Genomic DNA, 27,818 nt, shown 5'->3' on the forward strand with positions numbered 1-27,818 from the left:
AAACATAGAACTGTTTACGCCGAGAACACTGTATGAATGTGGAGAATATCAGAAGAGTCAAATCGACACAGCAGTAAGAATTGACCTCTTTTTCTTAGTGAAAGGCTGAATACATTTGTTATGTTATCATATAGTCATGGTTCAGTGTGTGTTGTTGTGCATATATAATTGATTTGTTAAGTGACTACATGTGATTATTGTTATTATTTTTCATCTGAAGCGCTGATTGTTTTGTCCTGTGTTCTTTCTTTTTTCTTCTCAAGACTTCAACGGAGGCAGATTGCCAAAATTCTGCTGTGGCCATGACATCAGACTGCCTCAGACAAGATGAACAGGTGATTTTTATTGATTGTTGGTACTGCATTATTTTTTCAATAACAAACTGTATTCTCTGCATGTCAGTATTAAATACCATAGAGACACAGTCTTCACAGTGACTGTACTGGTCAGGTACACTGAATACTCAGGACAGTGTATACACTCTGTCCTTCATATAAAGATTTCTAACAGCTTAGGATACTTTTCACATTTCATGATTTTACTTGAAAATACATATTGCCAAGCCCAACTCTTAAAGTGGAAGCAAGAATTATTCATCATTGCTGTTTAAATAAGTACCTTCAATTCTGTGATCTAATCTAATTGCAGCTGTTCTTTTTTTGTTTTTGTTGCTGTCCACAGATCTGTAAACATGACTTGGTTTCTGCCGTAGTATCAAGTCTTGAGAAATGCACCTTCTGTAGTGGACCATTCACTGCTCTAAAATGGTTGGTCTTCAGTGCAAAGGTAAGTGTTACATTTTCATTAAGAGGATGTACATTTACCTTTTTTCATTATTGTCATTATTTAAGTACAACAAATGTCTTTTGGTAGCACAATGTCAATTTTCTGGATTTTCAAAAAACACAATTTTATTCTTCAACTTCGATTATAATGTACAGTGTTGAAACAACCATAAAACCAATTAAAATTGTAATCTATCTAGTTTGTTCCTGCTTCTGGCACAAATCATGTTATGAGAAAAAGTTTGGATGCCTGGTAAGTGTTCAGGAGAACATTCTCTTAAATATTTGTGTTTAAAAAGCTCCATGTAGTAATTATATATTTTTTTGAATATCAGGTGTCTGAAGAACCTAGTTCATCTTCCAGTGAAGAAGTCTCAGAGGAAGAATATGTACCAGAGTCTGTTAGTTATTCAGATGACTCAGACAAGAGTTTATCACGATCTCTTCTTGGTTTTCCCAACAAACCATATGTTGAACTCTCCTGCTCCACCCTTGACCCAGAAATTCTAGAAAGCCAAGACTGCCCAGAAAAACTCTTAGATAAAGAGCTGTGCCCTACAGACTGTACAGAGCAGCTTCAGGAAATCAGTGAGGAAGCCAGGCCAATACAAGAAACAGGAAATGTTCAAGATGACATTCAGAAAAGCAATACTACAGAAAAGGGGGAAGATCATTGTGTACAATCTTCAACGATATCCTCTTCAGAAAGTAAGAAAAACTACTGCTACATCTGTGGGATACCTCAGTCAAAAATTACCCGTCACTTAACAACCCATGAGAAAACAAATGCTGAAGTTGCTCAAGCTTTAGCTCTCCCAAAACACTCAAAAGAACGAAAGAAAATGCTGGAGAAAATAAGAAACAAAGGGAACTATAAACACAATCAAGATGTTATATCAAGTGGGACTGGATCACTAAAAATTAAGCGCAAACCTAAGAAGAAGTATGATGTTAAAGAGTATGTGCACTGCATGCACTGCCAGCCATGTATCTTCGAAGGGATCTTTGGCGGCATGTTCGAAAATGTCCCTCAAAAATAGTGGAAGCCAATGAAGAGCCAGGAAGAAGAAGAATCCTTTCTTTGGCCACAATGTTGGAGTCAACCCTGCATCAACATATATCCCAAGGTGTTTGGAAGTTGATAACTGTCATGAGAGATGATGAAATTTCTGCTGCTGTGCGCAGTGATTTCTGCATTCTTCAGCTTGCCCAGTCCTTTTTCAACAAACATGGTCAAGATTCCACCAAATATGAATATATTAGGCAGAAACTTCGTGAAGTTGGTAGACTTCTACTGACACTGAGAAAAGAATTTTCAATATATAACCTTGAAGATGCTGTAAGACCTGCAAATTTTCACTCGGTTATCCAAGCTGTTAAGAACGTTTCGGGGTTTGATGAAGAAAAGCATTACTACAAAACTCCAAGCCTTGCACTGAAGTTGGGTCACTCACTGCAGAAAATATGTGAAATGATACACTGCAGAGCTCTAATTGCAGGAGACAATGAGCTGAGAAACCCAGACTTTTATGAAACTGTATACATCAAAGTGGTCTGAACTTGTCTCACACGCTGCTTTGACCACATTGAATGAGGCTCATTTCAACAAGCCATCTACCTTGCCTTTCACTGAAGATGTCCAACGTTTGCATCGACATCTTGAAAACACAGCGGATATAGCATCTCAGAGGCTAGGCACAAGACCATCATCACAAGTTTATGGGGAGCTCTCCAGAGCAACTTTGGCAAAAGTCATTCTCTTCAACCGAAGACGTGGAGGTGAAGTAGCAAAAATGAAACTTACAAGCTTCCTTGAGAGGGACACAGCTCCCCTACATACGGATGTTGCTGTTGGCCTCACAAAGTTTGAACAGAAACTCTGTGAGCATTTCAGCAGAGTGGAAATTAGAGGTAAAAGAGGGCGAAAAGTTGCTGTGTTGCTTTCACCGGACATGGTTGAGTCATTGACACTCCTCATTAACAAAAGGAAAGAATGTGGGGTTCCAGAGGAGAACATTTTTTTGTTTGCAAGGCCACACTGTTTGACTCCATACAGAGGACAGGACTGTTTAAGGAATTATGCAAATGAATGTGGTGCTCAGAACCCTGAACTCCTCAGGTCAACACAGTTGCGTAAGCATATTGCAACTTTGTCGCAAGTCCTGAACCTCAAAAACCACAAATTGGACCAAGTTGCAGACTTCCTTGGACATGACATTCGAGTTCATCGAGAATACTACCGACTTCCAGAGGCTACAACCCAGCTGGCTAAAATATCAAAACTCCTGCTTACCATGGAGAAAGGGTCCATTGCAAATCTTCAGGGGAAAACTCTCGAAGAGATTGAAATTGAAGGTATTACTGTGAAAAGTTAGGTTTAAAGTGACATTTGATATATTTTGTAGGTTTTGTAAATTGGAAACATCGAGGATATTTAGCAAAACATTACTGAGTTAAATATTACATCTTTAGTGACCACATAACATTAACAACTTCCTGTTCATTAAGCTAAACATTCAACATTGTTCATAATACAGTTTTACCTAAAATTTTAATGTATTCTTTGGTCAATTTTTGTTAGAGCACATTGAGTTCAGTGATTCTGAAGAAAGTGGAGAGAGTGAAGCTGAGGAAGGTGACCAGCCCCCGACACAAGATCCACAGACAGCTATAGGTAAATGAGGCTAAATGTGGCAAAAATGACATATTGTATTTCTTGATTATACTTATTGAAGGCACAATATGATCCACTACAAAATTCTACACAGTTGAGACCCTGGGAAAATGGTTATTTTTCTGTTTGTACAATACTCTGAGTACTCACCTGCAAAAACTACACGTCATATATTAAAACATTGATATACACTGTGCAGGAATGGAGAGAGCCACACAGCCTGTTGGTGGACCTTCAGATGCCTCAGATGGTACGATCCTCCATTTCAATCCAGCAGCATGCTCATATTTGTTTCTTAGCATTTATGCCTGGTAAGGCCAAAGACTGTGGGCATTTATTATTATTTAACTGTTTTTATATTCCATTTACAGACGACTCTGGCCAAGAAGGGACATCTAAAGGTATAACTGAGAATATCATTTGTAAAGTTGTAAGGAAGCATGCATGTATTACCTGTAAGTGACGCAGAAATTAACAGTAGTTAGTAAGACAAGATTACACTAAGATTATGTTTGCTGTTTGTTTTTCAGATAACGAGATGAGAGAACCCAGCAGGAAAATGAAACGACACAATAAACATGGTAAATTTCACAAACAGTATATACTGTACTACAGAATCACTTCCATACATGTATGTAAAAAGGTTATGAGGCTGTCAAAGGTACTATAGACTGTAGTTACTGTCTCTCTTTCTTTACCTACTGCGAAATGGAGGTATCACAATATGCCAGCACAGTGTTATTAGATATATATATATATATATATATATATATATATATATATATATATATATAAAAAAATAAATTGTTTTCAGGCCTATGTGAAGTTTGGATAATAGCTGGACAACTGACAGGGTCATGACACGAATAGAATAGAATAGAAGATTTTTATTGTCAATTTCTCTATATATCCAGGACATACAGGGGAACCAAAATACATTTCTGTCTTACCTTTGTGTTAGTATATAATAAAGTAAAATAAAATATTTAACAATCAACCTATGTACAGTGGTGGTAGTGCAAAACAGTGAGAGCTTATTGAGGTGATGGTAGTGCAAATATGGTAGCAGCGATGTACAGTAGTGCAATGGTTCAGTAAGTGAAGACAGATTGCAGATTGTGACATAATGTACAAACAGTGAATCTACGAGTCTGTATGTGCAAAATGGACATGTTACAGTCCAGGGGCAGGGGACAGATGGGGGAAGGTAGTGAGCAGAGTTCAGCTTCCTGACAGCCTGGTGGATGAAGCTGTTCAACAGTCTGGTGGAGTGGGTCTGAATTCTCCGGTACCTTTCTCCTGAAGGCAGTAGACTGAATAGGGAGTGTGAAGAGTGAGATGTGTCACCGGCAACGCTGATGGGTCGGCGGATGAGGCGGGTGTTGAAAACGTCTGAGGACTGGAGACCGATGATCTTGCTGGCTGCATTCATCATGTGTTGCAGGGTCTTTCAGCAGGAGGCAGTGCATCCTCCATCCTAAACAGTGAGGCAGTCAGTGGGGACACTCTAATTGGTGCCCTGGTAGAAGGAGCACATGACGGGGGTGGGACTCGTGCTATCCTCAGTTTGCTGAGGAAGTAGAGGCGTGTTTGTGCCTTCTTCATCAGAGATTAAGATTATACTGTAAAACAAGTGGTTGGTTTTAGTCACTGAAGTTCAAGGTAGATATAACAGTGGGTCAAACAAATGAGAATCTGCTTATTACTTGCACTGCAGTAGGGTTGAATGGCAGTTAAATACTTTAATGCCTTTTAGGGGTCAGAATATTATTTATCATCAACACCTAGCTTCAGTTCTACTGCTGAGACAACATTTGGAACATCTTAATGCATTTTAACTATTACATCTCACAGTTTTAGGAGACTTGCTTGTGTCTTGCTCAGAAAATACTTAGCTACACACATACAGGTTATTGTGAACTGTAAGGACAGTTGGGGCGAAACAGGTTTTTTGGTGTATTAGGCTGGCACCCCTTTCCGCTTGTTTCCCAAGGATGTGAGTGATGCCAAAAAATCTATTTTGAGCAGTACTACACAAATCTCACTTCAAAAGTAAAATACACACAAAACAATTCTAGATTTTTCAACCTGACATTTTGCATCTTTGTAAGGACATGCTTAATTAGGTGAATAAACCACGCCTATGAAAAATATTTACATTATGAGGACTGGCTCAATTTATAAGGACAGTTGATACACACACATACACACGTCACTGAAGTGTATTGAGGGGTCAAACAACTTAGTGGGACTTAGCTTAACACATACACAAACATGGAGGCAATGTGAATTAAGGGGCACACCCAGTTAATGAGGACAAATAGTTTAACTCAACAGTTATCTAAAGTATTAAGACTTACCTAATTGGTGAGCACAATTTGGACATTTTAAAACACTTTTTATATGAAATGGCTTTCATCCATTTAAAGCGCAGATTGTAATGGACAGCCAGTAAATAATCTATATCAGGCAGAGACAATGAAGGAGGAAAAAAGTTTGATTATTCAGTTTTGTATTTTTTTCTTTGTTACAACCTAACAAAACAAAAACAGTGCCATCAATAGAAATAAATGGTGGCTATTAACATACTGGCTTTCATTCTACAGTACTGATCATCAACTGAAATGTAACATTTGCTTGTGACCACAAATAATCTGAATGCTTACTGAAACCTGTTAACAAACTATCACAGCTCAGCTGTTTTTCCACAAGCTACATACACACATGGTGACTATACATTATTTTTCTTTTTTAGGGACACACCACGGTTTCTTACAAAGTCTCTTATGTTTTGCACAGTTCAACTAGTAAGAGCAGGATGCTCAGCTGTCTTGCACTGCTGGCATTCAATCATCGTTGCTAGTTTACCCTTCTTGATATGGTTTCTAAAGTGTCTCATCACAGCTGCTACTTCGGTTGGTGACCATTGTTGTTTTTGTTTCCTCCTGGGATCATCCACTTCAGCTGCTATGAAAATGCAGAGGTTAAATGTTTAACCAATTCATGCATTTTCTTTACATTTTTTATGTAGCTACAAAATCTTCAACATGCAATATGTAAAGGAAATACACTCTCTATGTAATCTTGTATCCCCTTGTATCTATTGGCAAAATTTGTAAAGGGTGATTGCAGGTTTATGGTGCTTCAGCCTCATTCTGTATGTTAGAGCCACTAAGAAATTTTTGTACAAATTACCATACAAGATAATTAAGTGGCTCTAAATTATTTTTTTACTTAGTTTAATTGTTTGACTTAAAAGAACCCTTAAAATTGGAAGGATAAATGCAATGCTTTTTTCTACACTTTCAATAACTTGTCACAAATCAAAACAAGACAGATGTAGGAGGCCTTTTTAATTTATGTACTAAAAGATTAATAATGAGATATAATGCTTGTCTTCCCGACATCCTTGTGTCAAACACTTAAAGCACATAAATATTTACTCTAGCCAAAACCTAGTTTTAGGAAGATCAACAGCAACATCAATCTGTTTAAGCCAAATGGCATTGTCCACAATTCAAATTTCAGAATAAAACCCTACCAGTGCCTTAAACACATTAGGACCAGAAGTGAAACACGTTTCTCCCTTTCAAATCAGCTGCAACGTAGGAGCATTTTAGAATATTCAGTCCTTTTCAAGATATATGACCAATAAATGCATTGTGATTTGCTGAAATACATACAGGAAAGATGAAATGCATTTTGGAAAAATGAATTTTGTTACTTTCTGTGGCGCTCTTAACCTGAAAACCTTTTAGAAGTCAAAACTCTGACAATGGCTTAATGCCAGAGTAAATGGAGCAGTGCTGGAACAGAGTGCAGAGGCTAGTTGGACCATGATAAAGATTAAATTCCCTTAAATATGACTAGTTCTCCTTCTCAGGAAGCTGGAATTACAAATAAAGGCCAGTAAATTTCAGTAGTTAAGCTAAATAAAGGTCAGTCACTATTTATCCTTAACCCAAGACAGGGATCAGGCTATAGGTTGGGAAAGCTAAATTTAACAGAGTTAGCTTATTAGAGTCGGACAACCTGTTCTTCTGTTTGATGTAAACCTTACAAACAACTGCAAAAACTGTATGGATAATCAGTATTCCTATGTTTTTAAGTATTTGGCTCTCACGTCAAACTCCACTGTGGTTGGATGGTCACTTTCTGCCACTAGTTTGGCTCCACCACAAAATATGTCATGTACAAACCACGAAAATGGTCTATGTGTCGGTTTTCAAAGCTTTCATTTTTTCAGAGGGCACTTTACATCTTATTGGGATAAATTATAATACCTTTTGAAGCTTGTAAAGGCGCAAAGAGCAGTAGCTTTACACATTGTAAATTTGTTAATGCTTGGCATATTGTGATACCTCCATTTCGCAGTAGGTAAAGAAAGAGAGACAGTAACTACAGTCTATAGTACCTTTGACAGCCTCATAACCTTTTTACATACATGTATGGAAGTGATTCTGTAGTACAGTATATACTGTGTGTGAGATTTACCATGTTTATTGTGTCGTTTCATTTTCCTGCTGGGTTCTCTCATCTCGTCATCTGACAAACAAACAGCAAACATAATCTTAGTGTAATCTTGTCTTACTAACTACTGTTAATTTCTGCGTCACTTACAGGTAATACATGCATGCTTCCTTACAACTTTACAAATGATATTCTCAGTTATACCTTTAGATGTCCCTTCTTGGCCAGAGTCGTCTGTAAATGGAATATAAAAACAGTTAAATAATAATAAATGCCCACAGCCTTTGGCCTTACCAGGCATAAATGCTAAGAAACAAATATGAGCATGCTGCTGGATTGAAATGGAGGATCGTACCATCTGAGGCATCTGAAGGTCCACCAACAGGCTGTGTGGCTCTCTCCATTCCTGCACAGTGTATATCAATGTTTAGTATGGGGCAGGTATCGCATGCAAAATGGGACAAAAACAAAGACCATTTCCTCATCAGAGTAGAAACCTGTGTGTGTGTGTGTGTGTGTGTGTGTGTGTGTGTGTGTGTGTGTGTGTGTGTGTGTGTGTGTGTGTGTGTGTGTGTGTGTGTGTGTGTGTGTGTGTGTGTGTGTGTGTGTGTGTGTGTGTGTGTGTGTGTGTGTGTGTGTGTGTGTGTGTGTGTGTGGGGAAGGCTTGTAAGATTTGAAATCAGTCAAAAAATGTTGGAGATTGAGTAAAAACACAAAAGAACCAAAGATTCATTGCTTTTTTTATTTCATTCAAAACAATTCAATCACTTCTAACACAGTGACAACTGGCATCAAAGCAGCAGAGATATAATTAATTGCACAGGTGTGTCTTTGAAAATGATCTTCCTGTGTAAGATTTGTCTAACCTTTTCTTATGTCCTCTCACAGAAACACATCATCCGTTCAACAATGGAGATTTGTGTGCAGGCACATTCTTGCTATTTTTGCTAATACATCTGCAAATCCACCTGAGTGAAGTGAAGGCTGCTTGACTTTTTACGTTTGCACACATAACATGGGGCTTTCTTTTGACAGCAAAGCCATCAGTCGGCTCTAAAGGGACTAAAAGCAGTAAATTGCAGTCAGTTCTATGACAGACAAGAGGAGTGTGTCCCCCTCTAGTGATGATGTAACGACACTGCACCTCAAAACTTGAAATCAGATCTACAGGGGTGGGAAAAAGGCATTTATTCATTCACTGTCAATTAAGACCAGCAAGGCTTGTGCTCCAATAGGATGCAAGCCAATCTGGGTTAAGAGAAATTACTGCAACACAATAGCAGAGTTATGCTTTCAAGGTACACAATATTCACAGACTTGTTCATGGAAAATACTTCACATCCTTATCACATGCTGGTTTGTCGTCTTACCTTAGGTTTTATCTGAGAATCCCTGTCACAGTCTAAGACAATCTAAGTCTTTATGAAGGTTATGTTTCTGAGACACCGTGAGAAAAATGCTGGTTCAGCAGTGTGGTCACTTAAGGTTGCAGGTGGTGTGTTATACTGCAGTGATTCTAATATCCCACTGTCTTAGTGTAGAAGAGCTCCTGTTTATAATGAAAGTGATTATTTTGTGCAACTTGAAAGTAGTAAAATACATGTCTCTGCTTACCATTATCACCCCAGTCAGTGTTCCAGGAGTTGACACAGAGCCAGTAGGAAACACCATCCTCCTCTCCCCAGCCAGGATCTTGATGGCATGTCTACCCACAGCAGAGCCTGAAACGTGTTGATACACACCTGGAGACAGGAAGAGGACGCAAGAAACACAAGTGGGAACCACGAGGTCCCAAGCAACACTGTACACACTGTATCACTGAGCAGAATATGCAATTAGGGTTCACCCTGTACTCAATATTCAGTGTAATGCGTGTTTGCATTACATCTCTTACTGCTGCATGTGTTCTTGCCAGACTTGTACAATACAAAGTCTTCATAGACTTTAAATGCTCCCTCTACTGGGTCGTTCTTGTATATCTCAGTCTGAATCTGGATCACATTTGATAATGTGATAATGCCCGAGGGCCAACCATCCTGTCTCACATTCTTTCAACCATTAAACCTAAATGCAAATGCACTGTTTTATATAAGTTTTATGTATGACAATTTTCATTTATTCACATGGGAATGCAAATAAACGCAAGTTGCCCAGACATAAACAGGTCCTAAAATCAATACTTCTCATATCTGGAGGGCCCAGTTAAATAAAGAAAAAGCCTCCAGGAAGCTTATAAATATCGTAATAGGTTCATTTTAAACATGACTTAGTATGGACACTGAAATGTTTTCTGTCAACTATCAAATTCAAAACAGATAACCAGTTCACATACAGCTCAATGAGCTCCAGTTGATGAGGAGCATCATCAGGGTCCACAGAGAAAGGAGAAGAAAAAAGCAACATCTCATTTTCAATAGCTGAGAGTCGGTAAACTCATTGTTTTTGTATTAATATTGTCCTGTGGAAAACTGTTCATTACCTCCTGTAGAGCTGAGAAATGTGCAGTGTCAGGCTCAGTTTGTGACAAGTGTTTTTGGAAAAGTTGTAGCTTGGTTCCAAAGGTTTTGATGTGTGCAGACAACTGGCTCTTATCCTTGAAGTCTCATGTTCAGCGCATTCAGATGCTTTTTTAGGTCAGCTAAAAACACCAAATCTGCCAGCAATAAAGGATCTGATCAGTTTCCCCACTGAGACAGAAAAAGTGCTGCTGTGAAGCAAAGACATTTTCCAGTTACTTCACGTTCTTAATGCAGTCACTCCTGGATAAGTTGTCATGTGCCCTAGAACGTTTTGACTGACGGGGTCTTTTTTTTTTTTTTTTTTTTTTTTTTTTAAATCGGCAGTTTCCATTTCAGAAATCATCTGGAAAGGATGGCAGCAAAGTTACATATTCAGAGGGGGTTAACAGAGTCTTGCTGCCAACATGCAGCAACACAGAAAATTGCATTTTGCATCAGAGATATGCATATTCTGTTTGACAGCACTGGCAGGCCAGAAATTATACATTATATGATAGATGCATGTTTTTAAAGAGACAAGCTAACAGGGCTCCTTCTGTTCTTCTCCTCCACATCCTGACTCTTCCTGCCCAGATCTGCCTTCATAGTTGTGCTGCTTTCTCCTCAGCTTCAAGGTGGTTTTATGGTCATATTTTTAAAGTAATATTCAACCCTACCATAATACAAAATACAGGCAAGTCCACCACCGAGATGCAACATCATCAAGCACATTGATGTTCAGATTGTCGAATGATCACGATTCATCTTCCCATCCTCAGGAGTTCGTACTTCAAAGATGTCACTGTCAAGTCTGCAAGTCCATACTTACCGTACTTGGTATTTATTTCATGAGAAGGAGGAGAAGTAAAGAATGACCAAGAGACATGAGAAGAGACGAAGGAGGATTAAGGACAGTAAAGGGAGGAAGAGACGGAAAAGTAATAGGACAGGAAGAAGAACAGGAAAGGGGAAAAGAAGGGAAGAACAATAAAGAGAAGCAAATGGTGAAAAAGAGGGAGAAGTGATGATGGAAGGAGCAGGATAAAAGAAAAAAATTAAAAGGAGGAGAAAGAATGAGGGTATAAAGGAGGAGGTGAAAGGAATGAGGGAGGAAGAAACACAAGGTGCTGAGAAAAACGGAAGAGAGAAGAAGAACGAAGAAAACCAAGTCAGATAAGGTGAAAGAAAGACAAGAAGACAGAAGGAGAAGAAAAAGAGGAAGAGACTGAGGAAGCATAGAAGGAGGACGAGGAACAAGTAGTAAAGGGAGGACGAGATGAAAACTGGGAGCAGTAGAAGGAGGAGACAATGAAGAAAGGAGGAGGAGAAGAAAAAGGAGAGGTGAAGAAGACAGTGAAGGAGGACAAAGGAGACAACGACAGAAGGAAGGAGAGAGGAAAAAGACAGAAATGGCAAAAAGAATGAGGAATAGGAGGAAAAAAACGAGGAGCAGAAGGAAGAAGAGATCAAAAAGAAGATGAAGGTGACAGAGGAGGAGAAAGGAATGAGGGAGGACAAACAGAGTGGAGGAGGGAAAAAGGAGAAGGATAAGAAGAAAAGAATAAAGTAGAGAAAAAGGCAGAGAAGAAGAAGAAGAAAAGACAAGACAGAAAGAACAGAAAGGAACGAATGAGGACAAGGAGGAAAGGGAGGAAGAGACAGAAATGTAGTAGAAGGAAGAAGAGAACATGAAGAAAAAAGGAGGCAATGGAGAAGAACAAAGAAGAGAAGGAAAGAATAAGGAACAGAAGGAGAAAGAAATGAAAAACAGAAGGAAGATGATGGAGAAGGTAGAGGAGAAAGAATGAAACAACAGGAAGAGGAAGTGTAGAAAAGAATAAGGATAGGAAGAAGGCAAATAAAAAGAGGAGAAAGATGAGAAGAAAGAAGCAGAAGATAGAGAACGAGAAAAATAGAACATGACAGAGAACAGAGGAGAAGAAGGGAGAAAAAGACAGGAAGAGGAGAAAGATGAAGACAGGAGGAGAAGCAACGACTGTGGGAAAAAGGCAAATAAATGTAGAAGCAAGAATGGAAGAAGAAAGAAGCATCTTCAAACAGATGAAGAAAAGAAAAGAATGAAGAAAAAACAAGGAGAAGAGGAAGAAAGATGAAAAAGAACAAGAACGTGACAGAAGGAGGAAGAGGAAGCAGGAGTCGGAGAAAGAGTCAAAGGAGAAGAAAGAAGGAGATGCCAGATGGAGGTGAAGGAAGAAAGAAGGCGATAAAGACAGGAGAAGACAGAAGAAGGAGAAGACTAGAAAAGGTAGAGAAGGAGGAGAAGAGGAGAATAAAGAGGAAAAAACAAAATGGCTGAAGAATAAAGGAGAAAGAGGAGAAGGAAAGAAGGAGGAAGAAAGGAAGAGGAGAAGGAAGAAGAACAAGTAAAAGGAAGGAAAAGTAGCAGAAGTAGTAGGAGAAGGAGGACACCATGAAAAAACAGGAACAGGAAAGGAACAAAGGAGAGAAGAAGAGAAGAGAGGAGAAAATTGGAATTGAAGTAGAAGGAGGAGGCAGGAGGAGAATGAGGAAGAGAAGATAAAGAAGGAAGAGGAGAAAGAAAGAGAAGAAGAAGAAGACAGAGAGGGACCAGGAGGAGAAAAAAAGAATGAGAAAAAGAGGGAAGAGATGAAATGAATGAGGGACAGAATGAGGAAGAGTAGAAGGAGAAAAAGGAGGAAGAGGAACAAGGAGCAGAGGGAGGAAGGAATAGAGAAGAATGAGTCGTAGAAGAAGGAGGAGAACACGAGGAAAAAGTAGTAGTAGCAAGAGAAAGGAGGACAAGAAAGCAGGAAGAGAACAAGACAGAAGGACAAGAGAAGCAGGAAGAGTAGAAGAAGGAAAAAACTAAGAAAAAAGAAGGAGAAGATGGCATCCGATGAAGAAAGAGGAAAGGGAGGACGGGATGAGAAAAGGGAGCAGTAAATGGAGAAGAAAAAGGAGATGGAGAAAAAGGAAGAAGAGAAGAACGGCAAAGTGGAGACAACGACAGAAGGAGACAAATACAGAAGGAAGAGAAAGAATGAAATGAAGATAGGAGGAGAGAGGAGAACAACACAGACAAGGAGGAGGAGAAAGAAGATGCAAAAAGAAGATACAGGACAGAAAGACAGAGATGGAGTAGAAAAGCATGCTGGAGAGAGGAAGAAGGAAGAAGAACAAGGAAAAGATGAAGTAACAGGTGAAAAGGGAAGAGGAGGGAGGAGAAGATAGGAGGGTGAGGAGAAATGAGACAAAGAGGAGGAGAAAGAAAAACAAGGAGTTTGAGATAGAGGAGGAGAAAGGAGAAGATGCAGGAGGAGGAGGATCAAATGAAGAAGAAAAAAGAGGAGACAGAAGGAAGAAAAGACAAAAGGACAATAAAGGAGAAGCAATCAGATGAGGAGGAGGAGAAGGAAAGAGGAAGGAGGTGACAAAGGAGAATGAAGGAGAAGACCGGAGAAGAATCTTTTCCTTTTTCTTACAAGAAAGACAATTAGAAAAATGAGGAAGGAGGAAGAAGAGCAAGGAGTAGAGAGATGCAGAGATGAAGAAGACAACAGAAGGAGAAAAAAGGAGACAAAAAAAAGGAGGAAGAGAAGGAAACAGCAAAAAGAGGAGGACAAAGTAGGAGAAGGACATGAAAAAGGAAGAGGAGAAAAGAATGAGGTAGAAAAGGACAAGAATGAGGAAGAGGAAAAGGAGAAGAGGAGGAGGAGTAGGAAGAAGATGAACAAGGAGTAAAAGGAGGAAGAGATGGAAAAATAATAGAAATAGTAGGAGAGGAAAAGAAAAAAGGTGCAGAGGAGAAATAAAGAAGAAAAAGAGGAGAGGAAGGAGGAAAATAGGAGGGGACAAGTAGAAAAAGGATGAGAAAAGAATGGCAAGACTGAAGGAAAGGAGAAGGAAGAGGAAGAGCAGAAAGAGAAGCAAGATGAGCAAGGAGCACAGGGAGGAAGGGATGAAAAGAAGAGGAAGAAGGCAACAGAGAAGGAGGAGGAGAAAGGAGACAGAAAGGGTAGAAGGAAGGATATGGAGAAAGGACAAGACAACGAAGGAGAAAGAAGTAGACATAAAGGAGGAGGACAAAGGAGAAGGATAGATGATGAAGAATGAGTAGTAGAAGAGGAAGGGGGGAAACAAAGAAAAAAGGAGAAGTAGAAAAAGATGGAAGAGAAGAAAAGCAATAAGCAAGAGGAGAAGACAAGAATGACAGGGAGGAAAAGAAAAGAATGAAAAACAATACGGAAGAAAAAGGCATAAAGGGAAGAAGGGATGAGAAAAGGGAGTACTGTAAGGAGACAAAGACGATTAAGAAGAGAAGATGACAAGGTAGGAGAAAGGAGGAGGGTATAGAAAAGAATGAGGTAGAAAACCAGAAGGTGAGACTGAGTAAGAGAAAAAAAGAAAAGGAGGAGAAGGAAAGAATGAATACAAGGATTAGGAGAAGAGAAAGGCAAGATGAAAAGCATAAGGAGAGAATGAGGGAGAGCAGGAGAAGAAGATGAAGAGAAGCAAGGAGTCAAGGGAGGAACAGATGAAGAAAAATGAGTTATAGAAGAGGAAGGAGGAGAACAAAAATGGACAGGGAAGAGGAGAAAATTAAGATGGAAGGAGAAAAGGGAAAAAGAGATGAGAAGAGGGAGCAGTGCAAGGAGACAAAGATAGAAAAAAAACACGAGAAAAAGAAGGAAAAGAAAAAGACAGAATAGGAATAGAAAAGGAAGAAGAATGAGTAGAATGAAGAAGAGATGGACATGAAGGCAAAAGGAGGGAGAAGGAAAAGAAAAGGAAAAGAAAAATAGGAGGGGAAGAATAGAAGAAGACAGAAGGAGGATGATAAAAATGACAAGACAGAAAAAGAAGAAAAGAATAAGGAAAAGCAGAGGAGAAAGCAAGAAGAGGAGAAAGAAGACAAAAGACAAGGAGGAGAAGGAATGAGGAGAAGAAGAGAATGGGAGATGAGAAGAATAAGAAGAAGGAGGAAGAGAAGCAAGAGATGAAAAAGACGAGGAAAAAGGCCACAGAGAAGGAGGACAAAGGAGATAAATACAAAGGAGGAGGAGAAAGTACAAGACAGAAAGAGGAAAGAAAAACTGGGAGATGGAGTAGAAGAGGAAGATAGAAGGAAGAGGAAAAGAAAACATGAAGAAAAGAAGGAGGAGATGAAAAGAATGAGGAAGAGGAGGAAGAAATACAAGGAGCAGAGGGAAAAGAGATGGAAATGTAGTAGGAGAGAACAGAGTAGAACATAAAGGGGGGAGAGAAGAAAACAGGAGAACAGAGAAGGAAGGAGAAAAATGTAAGAGTAGTAGAATAGAGGAGAACTATGAGAAAGAATGAAAGGGAGAAGAAAGAAGAAGCAGAAGAAGAATAAAAGAATGAGGGAGAGAACAGAACAAGGAGCAGAAGGAGGAAAAAACTAGTAGGCAGAAGGAGAAGACAGAAGAAAAGTAGAAGTCAGAAGGAGGAGCAGAAGAACGGAGAGGACAGAAAGTGAAGGAGAGGGAGGATGAACAAGGAGTAAAGGGATTAAGAGTTTGAAAACTAGCAGGAGTAGAGGATGAAGAAAAAAGGGATAGAAAAGGAGAAAACAGAAGAAGAGAAGGAGGGAGAAAAAATAGAAGGATGGGATAAGGATGACAAGACAGAAGAAAAGAATGAAAGGAGTAGAAGAAGACAAGACTAAAAGAACGAGGGACAGAAGGAGAAGAAGGAAGGAGAGGAACAATGAGTAAAGGGAGGAAGAGATGAAGAAGAATGAGTAGAAGAGGAAAGTAGAAAACAGGAGTAGAAGAATGAGGAAGAGGAGAAGAAAGGAGAACAGAGAAGAGGAAGAAAAGAGGAGGAGTAGAAGACAGGACAATAAAACAATGAAAAGGAGGAAAAGGAAGACAGAAAAGGAGGAGGAAGAAGAAGACAGGAGAAGGACAAAGGAGAAGAAGAGAAGATTAGGAGATGGAAAAGTAGTAGATGCATTAGGAGGGGGAGGAGAACATGAAGGAAAAAGCGGTGAATGAGAAGGAAAAAGGACAAGAGAAGAGGAAGGAGAAAAATAAGGAGTAGAAGAAGAAAAGAACGAGGAAGAGACGAATAAGACGTAGACAGAAGGAAAAGGAGAAGAGAAGAATGAGGAAGAGCAGAGAAGAATGAATGAGACAAAGGCAGAAGGAGAAGAAAAGAATGAGGAGATGAAGAGAAGGGGAGATAAGAATGAGGGAGAGTAGATTGGGAAGGAGGAAGCACAAGATATCTAAAACAAGAGGAAGAAGAGAAGAATAAGGAAAAGCAACGAGCAAAAGGGATGAAGAGATGAAAACATAGTGGGAGAGAAAGAAGGAGAACAAAGAAAAAGGGGGAACAGAGAGCAGGAAGGAGAAAAACAAGGGAGGAAAAGAAGACAGGAAGATCATTAACAAGAATGAAAAGGAGAAGAAAGAATGAGAGGACAGGAGGAGAAAAGGAGGAAGAAGGAGAAGACGGAATGGGGAGCAGAAAAAAGAAGGTAGAAAAGGAGAAGAGAATGAGGAGGAAGAATCAGAAGGAGTAAAGTGAGGAAGAGATGGATAAGCAGGAGGGAGAGAGAAAGGGCCAGAGGAAATAAAATGTAGAAGAACAAAGACGAGAGGACTAAGAAAAACAGAAATAGAAACGGAAAAAAGAAGGAGAAAGAAAACTCAAGGAAGACAAGAATAATTAAAAGTAGACAGAAGGAGAAGGAGAGAGGAATGAGGAAGAGCAGAGTAGACAAAGAAGGAAAATGAGAAAGAAGGAGAAGAAGAGAAAGGAGGAGGAGAAAGGATAAAAAAGACAGAGGAGGTAGAAAGAAGGACATGAAGAAGAACAAGACAAAGAAGGAGAAAGAAGACAGAAAAGGGAGGAAGCAAAAGAAGGAGAAGAAGAAAAGAATGAGGGAGCACAGGGAGGAAAAATGAGAAGACAGAAGCAGGAAAAGATGACAGAAGGAGAAATAAATAGAAGACAGAGGAGTAAGAGGAGAAAAAATGAAAAACAGAAGGAGAATAAAGAAGAAGCCAAAAGAAGGAGAAAAAACAAAAGACAAAAGGAAAGCATGAGGAAGAGAAGGAGAAAGAACAACAAGGAAAGAGGGGAAGAGTTGGAAAAGAAGCAGTACTAGGAGAGAAAGGAGGAGGACAACTCAAGAAGAAAGGGGAAGAGAAGAAGAAAAAAGGAGAGGAAGAAGGAGTAACAAAATAGGAAGATGGGATAAGAAAATGACAAGACAGAAGGAGAAGGAAGACAAGAGAAGGAGGAGACAAAACAATAGAGTGAGGAAGAGTAGAAAGAGGGGGAACAAGGAGTAATAGAGGAAGAAATTAAAAAGAATAAGTAGAACAGGAAGTAAAATGTGAAGAAAATAGAGGAAAAAGAAGGACGAGGAGAAGACAAGAGTGACAAAAAGAAGGAGAAGAAGAACAAAAGAATGAAGGACAGAAAGAAAATGCAAGAACAAGGAGTAAAGGAAGTTGTGTAAGGAGACAATGAAGCGAGGAGGAGAATAAAAGAATGAGAAAAATGAAAATGACAAAGAAACAAAAACAAAAACAGTGGAGGAGAAAGAAGGAGACAAAGACTGAAGGAAGAGGAGAAAGAAGAGAAAGATGGAAGGAGGAGTAATAGAGAAGGGAGAAGGAGAACAAGGGTGGAGGGAAGAGGAGATGAAAGAAGAAGAGGAAAATGACGGGAGGAGAAAGAAGGACAAGAAGACAGAAGAAGAGAAAAGGCTAAGAAGATGACAGAATAGGAAGAGGAGAAAAAGAAAAAGAAAGGAGGAAGAAGGAGGAAGTGAAGGAGGTGGAGAAAAGGATAAAGGAAAACAAGAAGTAGAGGGATGAAGAGATGATGAAGATGACAGAAGGAGAAGGAAAAGAAGATGGAGGTAAAGAAGGAATCGAAAGAATAATGAGTGGAACGAGGGAGAGAAGAAGGTGAAGAAGAAAAAGTAGTTAAGAGAAAGGAAGAGAACATGAAGGAAAAAGCAGAATGGAGGCAAAGGAAGGGGAAAAAGACAGAAGAGGAGAAGAAAATGGAGAAAAAAACTGGAGGCAGTAGAAGCAGAAGGAAGGGGGAAAGAGGAGGACAAAACAATGGAAGGAAAGGGATGAGATGACGAGAGGGGGAGAAAAAGGAGGAGAGGGAGGAAGAAGAAGGATTAGAAAACAGACAAGAAGAAGAGTAGTAGGAGAGGAAGAAGGCAGAAAACATGATGAAAGAAGGACAATAAAAGAGAAGACAAGGCAAAGAATAAGAACAAAAAAAATAGTGCATTTTATAAAACGTGTACAGAACAGCATTCAAAGGCCACTTTTCTGTCGTCTCAGAGGTGGGAAGGTCCACAATCACATCAGGAGACCTGAGGGTGGAAAACAAAAGTCAAACACAATGACTTCCTGGACAGTTTCACATGTTAATGATTGTTGGTTGCATAGCATTAAATAGTAAAAGATCACCAAAACATAAATCAAGTTCCAACATAATGTTTCAAACCCACCCTTACCTAATATCTACATGATAGCTCTGCTTCAGCAGCTTGGAGGACTCAAAGCCAAAGCTGATGAATTTGAGGTCTGTTTTGATCCACCAAAATGATGCCATGTGCTTTCATATTTGTATTATGCCAACATTCTTCAGTCTGGATGGCTGTGAGCAGCTACAGGGACAGAAAGTTAAATAAAGAACCCACCAGAAAAGGTCTCAGGAAAAACACGGCTTTCCAGACCATTCAATGCAGTCATTTTCAGTTTGAAGAAGCACTTATCGTTTCTGATGCTGAGCAAAGCTGCAGTCAGACATTTAAAACACTGAAAAGTCCTTTAGAGTGTAATGACGCTTTATCTGAATAAAAACTGTCCTGGAATCTCTGATGGAGTTCAGGATTCATCCAGAACAAGAACATTATTTACCATCAGAACCAGTGTTAAAGTGTGTAAATACAATCATCACTATCAGTTTGAAGAAGCACTTACAGTTTCTGATGCTGAATAAAGCTGCAGGTATTTAATAGTCAAAAGAAAGAATGTCACCCACAGTCAGCTTTCGGCAGTAAATGGGTTATCTGTAGGTATAATGATGTTTCTGAAAAATCCACAATTAAATTCTAGGAAATCTGAATATTACTGTTTAACAAATCAACTAGGAATCCGAGAGTTTGAAGAGAGGGTCAGCTTATGAGGCCACATTCTCCATCAGCTATGAAACACTGATACAGTCAATCAGCTGCAGTGAACAAAACCACTCAGAATAACGCTGAACCTTGTTGACATTATGAGCAGTCAGCAACAGGCCTCATCCGAAATAAGCACACAAAAGTGGGAGCTACTGTGACAGCCTCTTATTCTCCAGCTTACAAACTGGAAATCAAACATCGGACAGGAGGCAGGAAACACGCAGTTACTCACACGGTTATGGAAGAAAACAGCAGAACAGCTCGGTTTGACTCGGAGAGATGAAATAACAGGTGGAGCATCAGACCGACACTGGTTCAGTTCAGCTCTGAGTTCAGAACAACACAAACCTGACTGTGCGTTTTAAACAACATCGTAACATCCGTTCACAGACAGGATCAGCTCTGAACTGAAAAAGACCCGATGTCCAACAACATTTTCAACAAGCAGCTAAACTCAGCTACGATCTCTGAGCCTGGACGCTGTGAGGTCATAAAGCCTCTCCGAACACTTCTGCTGACCGTTCCATGGATTCCACAAATAAACACTTGGAGCATTTTTTGAAAAATGGCCTCGACGCCATTTTGTTTCCAAAAGTTTCAACACCAAATTCGAGAAAAATCCATGTCCTCAAACCAAAATATCAGTTTTCCCAAATGACTACAGCATTAAAAGCACATTCCATACATTTCCCTCAACTTTTCACATAAAATAAATACGGAAATTACACCAAGAAACCGTCTGTATCACCAAAACAGTTTTTCAAACAGGTCCTCAAACATTCTGTTACTTAACAAACTTTAAATTCAACAATTTATTCTAAAATTTCTCCTGAAATGGCGTCCAAGGTGTTTCTGAAGGTCAGTTTAGGAGTCATGCTCAGCAGAAACACCACTTTTATTTTCTTACCTGTGTGCTGACTCTCCAGGTCTGTCAGGCCTCCAAACAGCAGCTGCTCTTCTGTCTGATCCGTTTGTCCAGCGGGTCGGTTTTCTTCTTCTTCTGTCACTAATCCACCGAGTTTGTTCTTCAACAAGGTCCATTCTTCAGATGCTTTCCAGCGTTTCAAATCTCCAGAGTCCAGCTCCCAGTTTCTCTAACAGCTCAGCTCCAAATCCAAGTGCAGAATGACAGTCGAAAGAGCAGCAGGTCTTTTATAGGAGTTCGGCTGCGCGTCATCGTTGTTTCCATGGCGTTAAGATGACGCACGCACGCGCAGGTGCGTGACAGACGTTGATATGAAGTTAAATGTATGATCTATACGGTCAGATTATTTGTTTCTAAATGATATTTTCCACCTATATGCACCAGTATTAATATACCACCAGTATAAAAAAATATACGGGGCCCAAATTTATCTTAAACAACCAGTAAATTAAGTTTTTCCAACAAGATCAGACTCTGAACGATCATGTATTGATGTACAAACCATCTGTTTGTTTGGGTTCACCTTCAAAATAAGAGCCTATACCTAGTAATGAAGCTTAGTAAGAGGCTCTACTTTAACCTTGACCATTATTTTTTTTTCTTAGTTCGTTTCTTTTCATGACCAAAAAAAAAAAAAAAAAAAAAAAAAAAATCCCGGCAGTGACACGGAACTCCCAAGGTTCGTTGAAATATGCTAAAAAAAAAAGAGACGAAAAAGGAAATTACCAGGGTTTGTGTAATATCCTAGCTTTAAAATGCTTTTTTAAATTTTTTTTTTTTACATTTCAGATGATGTCTGCCATCGCGTGGCATCTTGACATGGATCTTTGGACAGGAGGGGTTTGCCAGATTTTAAGAAGGAAAAAAAAGTAGGTAGTCAGAGGAAGTTACCATAATACTTTGTAGGATGCCAGCCTATCAATATAAAAGCACGGAAACGTTAATAGAAACACATCAGGGTCTTGCCAGCCTCGAAGAAGATACACAGGATGTATTGAGTAATGACAGCGCACAAGAAAGTTTGGTGAACAGTGAAGGAAGAGGAGATGACATTAAGCTTGTTGGGTGGAACATTTTCTTATAACAACTGGAAAAATAAAATAAACAACCGGAACAATAAAATAAACACCTGGGGGAAATAAAGACTCAGGAAAATGAAATAAACAACTGGAAAATGAAATAAACAACTGGAAAAATAAAATAAACAACCAGAAAATAAAATAATCAACTGGAAAAATGACATAAACAATTGTGTAATAGCAATTTCAGCCAACTCCTCTGGTTTGCTGTTTGACTTTTACTGATGGCTGAGTTGGATTTGTGTCTTGACACATGCAGATAAAGATCAGTAGTGGCTCCAGTTCTTCCCAATGACCATTTATTGCTTGAATGAATTTACAGATAAATTGAAAAATAAATAACAAAGCTTTGAAGGAAAGAGTCTTTAGAAGGCCTCGTCCCTTCTTGCAGCTGCATGGTCAAAACATTCTTTCCTTCCTCAGCTACACCCAGACAGATGCTGTGGCAGCTGGTCTTGAAGCCTTCACCTTAGGCTCCACCTACAGCTTCCTCAAGGGCACACCTGCACACACACACTCTCTCCATTCCTCCCATTCACATAAACATACTAATAAAAAGAAAGAATGGGTGAAAATCAACACAAATCGCAATTTGGCTCCTACAAATTGGAAAACTGCCAAAAATTGCCAAAATTAAACAATAACAATATGAAACAAACAACCGGCAAGGAAAACAAATAATTGGAAAAATAAAATAAATAACCAGGAAAAAAATAATAAACAACTGGAAAAATAACATAACCAAAAAATGAAACAAACCACTGAAAAAATAAAATAACAGATCTCTGGAAACTCCTTCAAGACTGTTGGAAAACCATTTCAGGTTCATTCATTGAGAGAATGACAAGAGTGTGCAAAGCAGTGATCAAAGCAATGGGTGGCTGTTTGGAAGAATCCAAAATATAAAACATGCTTTGTTGTTTAGTACATAATTCCATATGTGTTCATTCATAGTTTTGATGCCTTCAGTGAGAATCTACAATGTAAACAGTCATGAAAATAAAGAAAAACCATTAAATGACAAAGTGTGTCCAAACCTTTGAGTGTGTGTGTGTGTGTGTGTGTGTGTGTGTGTGTGTGTGTGTGTGTGTGTGTGTGTGTGTGTGTGTGTGTGTGTGTGTGTGTGTGTGTGTGTGTGTGTGTGTGTGTGTGTGTCCGAGGAAGGCTTGTAAGATTTGAAATCAGTCAAAAAATGTTGGAGATTGAGTAAAAACACAAAAGAACCAAAGATTGGTTCTTTTGTGATAATCATGGGTGATTTTAACATTAATTGGGATGATAAAAAAGATAGAAATAATCTGAAACAAATCATGGATCATTCCAACTTCAAACAAATGGTTGATAAACCTACAAGAATAACTTCAAAATCTTCAACCAGAATAGACCTATTATTTACAAATTACCCCGATAGAATCGCAAAGACTTTTAATTTAATCACGGGAATGTCTGATCATAATATAATTTTATTTTCCCGAAAGCTGTCAAAAATGAGGTGCCACAATGAGCAGGCAATAAAGGAAAACTTTGAATTTATACCAAAAACCCAAATTGAAAATCTTGAAGTAGCTCTTAAAGAGTCAGACTGGACTGAAATTCTCATTCATCAAGATGTAGAAAAAGGGCACGACCTGTTTCATTCAAAACTTAATAAAATTACTGCACAGTTTAAGAAGAAAGTGAAAAAATCAAATAAAATAAGCAAGGCCCTCCCTTGGATTGATACAGAATGCATAAAATTAATGAAAGAAAGAGACATGCTACTCAAAAAAGCACTAAAATCTGGTTTAACAACAGATAGACAGCTGTTTACTTCAATTAGAAATAAAGTAGTAAGCAAAATCCGTAAGGCTAAAGCAAACTTTTTCATAAACATTATAAAAGAGGCAAAAGGAAATAATAAAATGATCTGGAAAAATATTAATAAATTAACTGGCAAGAAGCCTAAAAATATCACTAATAATCTCGAGATCAAAATAAATGACAATCTTGTCCAAAATTCTCTTGTTGTTGCTAATGAAATGAATGCCTACTTCATAAATTCTGTTCACGAAATAACTCAACAGTTTGCACCAAATGAAAATATTAAGTATCAAAGTAATCTGTGTTCTACAGCATTTAAAATTGAAGAAATATCTGATGCAGATGTGCTTAACATTATTAACTCTCTAAATAATTCAAAGGCACAAGATAGTTACGGGTTAGACACGCACTTTTTAAAATTATATAAAGATGTTTTGATTGTACCTTTAAAACATTTGATAAACTTATCTTTTAGGCAAAGTGTTGTTCCTTCAGCTTGGAAGTCCGCTGTGGTTACTCCAATTTTTAAATCAGGAAATAAAACCGAGATGGAAAATTATAGACCGATTAGTTTGCTTCCTGTTATCTCAAAAATTGCTGAGAAATGGGTGGCAAAACAATTGAATAAACATTTAAATTCTAATACGTATCTGCACCCAATGCAGTTTGGGTTTCGTAATCACCATTCAACAGAATCTGCAAACTGCCTTTTTATCGAAAAAGTCAAGGGCCTTCTAAATGATCATAATTATGTGGGTGCTGTTTTTTTAGACCTCAAGAAGGCTTTTGACACAGTGAACCATGAAATTCTTTTAAAGAAATTACTTGATTTTAATTTCTCTGATGAGGCCATGCTTTGGTTTGAATCCTACCTTAGTAATAGACAGCAGTGCGTCTCCATTTCGGGTTGCAAATCATCATACCTGCATTGTCAAACAGGAGTCCCCCAAGGTAGCGTTCTAGGTCCAATTTTATTTAGTTTATTTATTAATGATTTACCAAGTGTGTGCTCCAATGTCAATGTCCAGCTGTACGCAGACTGATGTGGTGATTTTCACCCATGGCAACACCCATACTGAAGTCTCTGAAGTTTTAACAACTGCCCTGACTCACGTTCAAAGGTGGGTCACGGAATCATGTCTCCAACCTAATATTAAGAAAACGGTCTGTATGGTGTTCAGTATAACACCAAAAAATCTACAGCGGTCCTATGTCTTCCTGGATGGAGTCGAGCCGACTCTTGTCAAAGAGTTCAAATACCTGGGTTTGACTCTGGACCCGACATTGACATTTAAGAAACACATTAAGCGCCTCACTAAAACTGTTAATTTTAATGTTGCAAATTTTAGACAGGTAAGACCCTTCATGACTCTATATGCTGCACAGATGTTTTTACACTCAATGATTTTTTCTCATATAGAGTACTGTATGACCACATGGTCACTTGCTGATGGCACAACACTTAAATCGATCGAATCTCTTTTTAAAAAAGCCATAAAAATTCTAGACATGAAACCATTTTCAGTTCATCATTGTACTGTCTTAGACAAGTATAACTTTCTTAGTTTTGACAATTTTGTTAATTTTAAAAATGCTTGTTTTGTATACAAAGTTTTGAATGGCCTCGCACCTCCTCCACTACAGGAGTTCATCAAAAGGAAAACCGTGAGTGGGATGGCTACCAGGGCCACGGCACGAGGAGACTGTCACGTGCCATACAGACGCACAAAATTTGCAAAGACTGTGCTCTCTGTAAAAGGCACCAAGTACTGGAATAGTCTTCCATCATCTATTAGAGAAACTCCAACACTTGCCACATTTAAGCTTCACCTAAAACAGTGGCTTAAGGAAAACCAGGCCTGTGAACATTTTTAGTGTAACTCTTCTTCTGTTTGTATTGTGATGTGTTTCTCTTTTTCTGTCACCTGCCTGGGGACTACAGATGGAAATTAGCATTTCTGCTATAATCTGGCATATTTACACTGCTATTGTTGCATGTGTTCATTAATATGCACTGTCCCTATTAAATAAACTAATAAATAAATAAATAAATAAATAGATTCATTGCTTTTTTTATTTCATTCAAAACAATTCAATCACTTCTAACACAGTGACAACTGGCATCAAAGCAGCAGAGATATAATTAATTGCACAGGTGTGTCTTTGAAAATGATCTTCCTGTGTAAGATTTGTCTAACCTTTTCTTATGTCCTCTCACAGAGACACATCATCCGTTCAACAATGGAGATTTGTGTGCAGGCACATTCTTGCTATTTTTGCTAATACATCTGCAAATCCACCTGAGTGAAGTGAAGGCTGCTTGACTTTTTACGTTTGCACACATAACATGGGGCTTTCTTTTGACAGCAAAGCCATCAGTCAGCTCGAAAGGGACTAAAAGCAGTAAATTGCAGTCACAGTTCTATGAGAGACAAGAGGAGTGTGTCCCCCTCTAGTGATGATGTAACGACACTGCACCTCAAAACTTGAAATCAGATCTACAGGGGTGGGAAAAAGGCATTTATTCATTCACTGTCAATTAAGACCAGCAAGGCTTGTGCTCCAATAGGATGCAAGCCAGTCTGGGTTAAGAGAAATTACTGCAACACAATAGCAGAGTTATGCTTTCAAGGTACACAATATTCACAGACTTGTTCATGGAAAATACTTCACATCCTTATCACATGCTGGTTTGTTGTCTTACCTTAGGTTTTATCTGAGAATCCCTGTCACAGTCTAAGACAATCTAAGTCTTTATGAAGGTTATGTTTCTGAGACACCGTGAGAAAAATGCTGGTTCAGCAGTGTGGTCACTTAAGGCTGCAGGTGGTGTGTTATACTGCAGTGATTCTAATATCCCACTGTCTTAGTGTAGAAGAGCTCCTGTTTATAATGAAAGTGATTATTTTGTGCAACTTGAAAGTAGTAAAATACATGTCTCTGCTTACCATTATCACCCCAGTCAGTGTTCCAGGAGTTGACACAGAGCCAGTAGGAAACACCATCCTCCTCTCCCCAGCCCAGGATCTTGATGGCGTGTCTACCCACAGCAGAGCCTGAAACATGCTGATACACACCTGGAGACAGGAAGAGGACGCAAGAAACACAAGTGGGAACCACGAGGTCCCAAGCAACACTGTACACAATCACTGAGCACAATATGCAGTTAGGGTTCACCCTGTACTCAATATTCAGTGTAATGCGTGTTTGCATTACATCTCTTACTGCTGCATGTGTTCTTGCCAGACTTGTACAATACAAAGTCTTCATAGACTTTAAATGCTCCCTCTACTGGGTCGTTCTTGTATATCTCAGTCTGAATCTGGATCACATTTGATAATGTGATAATGCCCGAGGGCCAACCATCCTGTCTCACATTCTTTCAACCATTAAACCTAAATGCAAATGCACTGTTTTATATAAGTTTTATGTATGACAATTTTCATTTATTCACATGGGAATGCAAATAAACGTAAGTTGCCCAGACATAAACAGGTCCTAAAATCAATACTTCTCATATCTGGAGGGCCCAGTTAAATAAAGAAAAAACCTCCAGGAAGCTTATAAATATCGTAATAGGTTCATTTTAAACATGACTTAGTATGGACACTGAAATGTTGTCTGTCAACTATCAAATTCAAAACAGATAACCAGTTCACATACAGCTCAATGAGCTCCAGTTGATGAGGAGCATCATCAGGGTCCACAGAGAAAGGAGAAGAAAAAAGCAACATCTCATTTTCAATAGCTGAGAGTTGGTAAACTCATTGTTTTTGTATTAATATTGTCCTGTGGAAAACTGTTCATTACCTCCTGTAGAGCTGAGAAATGTGCAGTGTCAGGCTCAGTTTGTGACAAGTGTTTTTGGAAAAGTTGTAGCTTGGTTCCAAAGGTTTTGATGTGTGCAGACAACTGGCTCTTATCCTTGAAGTCTCATGTTCAGCGCATTCAGATGCTTTTTTAGGTCAACTAAAAACACCAAATCTGCCAGCAATAAAGGATCTGATCAGTTTCCCCACTGAGACAGAAAAAGTGCTGCTGTGAAGCAAAGACATTTTCCAGTTACTTCACGTTCTTAATGCAGTCACTCCTGGATAAGTTGTCATGTGCCCTAGAACGTTTTGACTGACGGGGTCTTTTTTTTTTTTTCAAATCTGCAGTTTCCATTTCAGAAATCATCTGGAAAGGATGGCAGCAAAGTTACATATTCAGAGGGGGTTAACAGAGTCTTGCTGCTAACATGCAGCAACACAGAAAATTGCATTTTGCATCAGAGATATGCATATTCTGTTTGACAGCACTGGCAGGCCAGAAATTATACATTATATGATAGATGCATGTTTTTAAAGAGACAAGCTAACAGGGCTCCTTCTGTTCTTCTCCTCCACATCCTGACTCTTCCTGCCCAGATCTGCCTTCAT

The 27,818-nt window shown here is 38.9% G+C and overlaps 3 protein-coding genes across 3 annotated transcripts; all 3 read right to left on the bottom strand.

The window, feature by feature from the left end:
* Positions 1-4,331: 4,331 nt before the first annotated feature.
* On the bottom strand, positions 4,332-12,441 carry LOC118469126 (uncharacterized). The gene is made up of 4 exons (XM_055012670.1): positions 9,544-12,441; positions 8,285-8,335; positions 8,134-8,163; positions 4,332-8,004 (listed from the first exon to the last, which is right to left on the bottom strand). The coding sequence occupies exon 1, from the start codon at positions 12,346-12,348 to the stop codon at positions 11,269-11,271; it is 1,080 nt and encodes a 359-aa protein (XP_054868645.1). The 5' UTR covers positions 12,349-12,441; the 3' UTR covers positions 4,332-8,004; positions 8,134-8,163; positions 8,285-8,335; positions 9,544-11,268.
* A 5,099-nt stretch (positions 12,442-17,540) lies between these two features.
* Positions 17,541-21,079, bottom strand: LOC129349450 (uncharacterized). The gene is made up of 2 exons (XM_055012668.1): positions 20,501-21,079; positions 17,541-18,780 (listed from the first exon to the last, which is right to left on the bottom strand). The coding sequence occupies exons 1-2, from the start codon at positions 20,632-20,634 to the stop codon at positions 17,541-17,543; spliced, it is 1,374 nt and encodes a 457-aa protein (XP_054868643.1). The 5' UTR covers positions 20,635-21,079.
* Positions 21,080-26,247: 5,168 nt separating this feature from the next.
* Positions 26,248-27,818, bottom strand: LOC129349458 (cathepsin B-like). The gene is made up of 3 exons (XM_055012673.1): positions 27,759-27,818; positions 26,641-26,719; positions 26,248-26,474 (listed from the first exon to the last, which is right to left on the bottom strand). Exons 1-3 carry the CDS (start codon positions 27,816-27,818, stop codon positions 26,248-26,250), a joined length of 366 nt encoding a protein of 121 aa, XP_054868648.1.

Source organism: Amphiprion ocellaris, chromosome 8 (genome assembly GCF_022539595.1).
Source record: "Amphiprion ocellaris isolate individual 3 ecotype Okinawa chromosome 8, ASM2253959v1, whole genome shotgun sequence".
Classification (NCBI taxonomy): domain Eukaryota; kingdom Metazoa; phylum Chordata; class Actinopteri; family Pomacentridae; genus Amphiprion; species Amphiprion ocellaris.

Bases quoted from the DNA above. Each gene is read 5' to 3' on its own strand.
- LOC129349450 (XM_055012668.1), bottom strand. From the start codon at position 20,634: ATGGACCTTGTTGAAGAACAAACTCGGTGGATTAGTGACAGAAGAAGA. The intron at 18,781-20,500 runs GTAAGAAAATAA...TTCCACCCTCAG, and splicing joins CCTGGAGAGTCAGCACACAG to GTCTCCTGATGTGATTGTGG.
- LOC118469126 (XM_055012670.1), bottom strand. From the start codon at position 12,348: ATGTTCTATTTTTCTCGTTCTCTATCTTCTGCTTCTTTCTTCTCATCT.
- LOC129349458 (XM_055012673.1), bottom strand. From the start codon at position 27,818: ATGAAGGCAGATCTGGGCAGGAAGAGTCAGGATGTGGAGGAGAAGAAC. The intron at 26,720-27,758 runs GTTAGCTTGTCT...AATGTGATCCAG, and splicing joins AGAAGAACAGAAGGAGCCCT to ATTCAGACTGAGATATACAA. The intron at 26,475-26,640 runs GCAAGAACACAT...TCCTGTCTCCAG, and splicing joins CTTTGTATTGTACAAGTCTG to GTGTGTATCAGCATGTTTCA.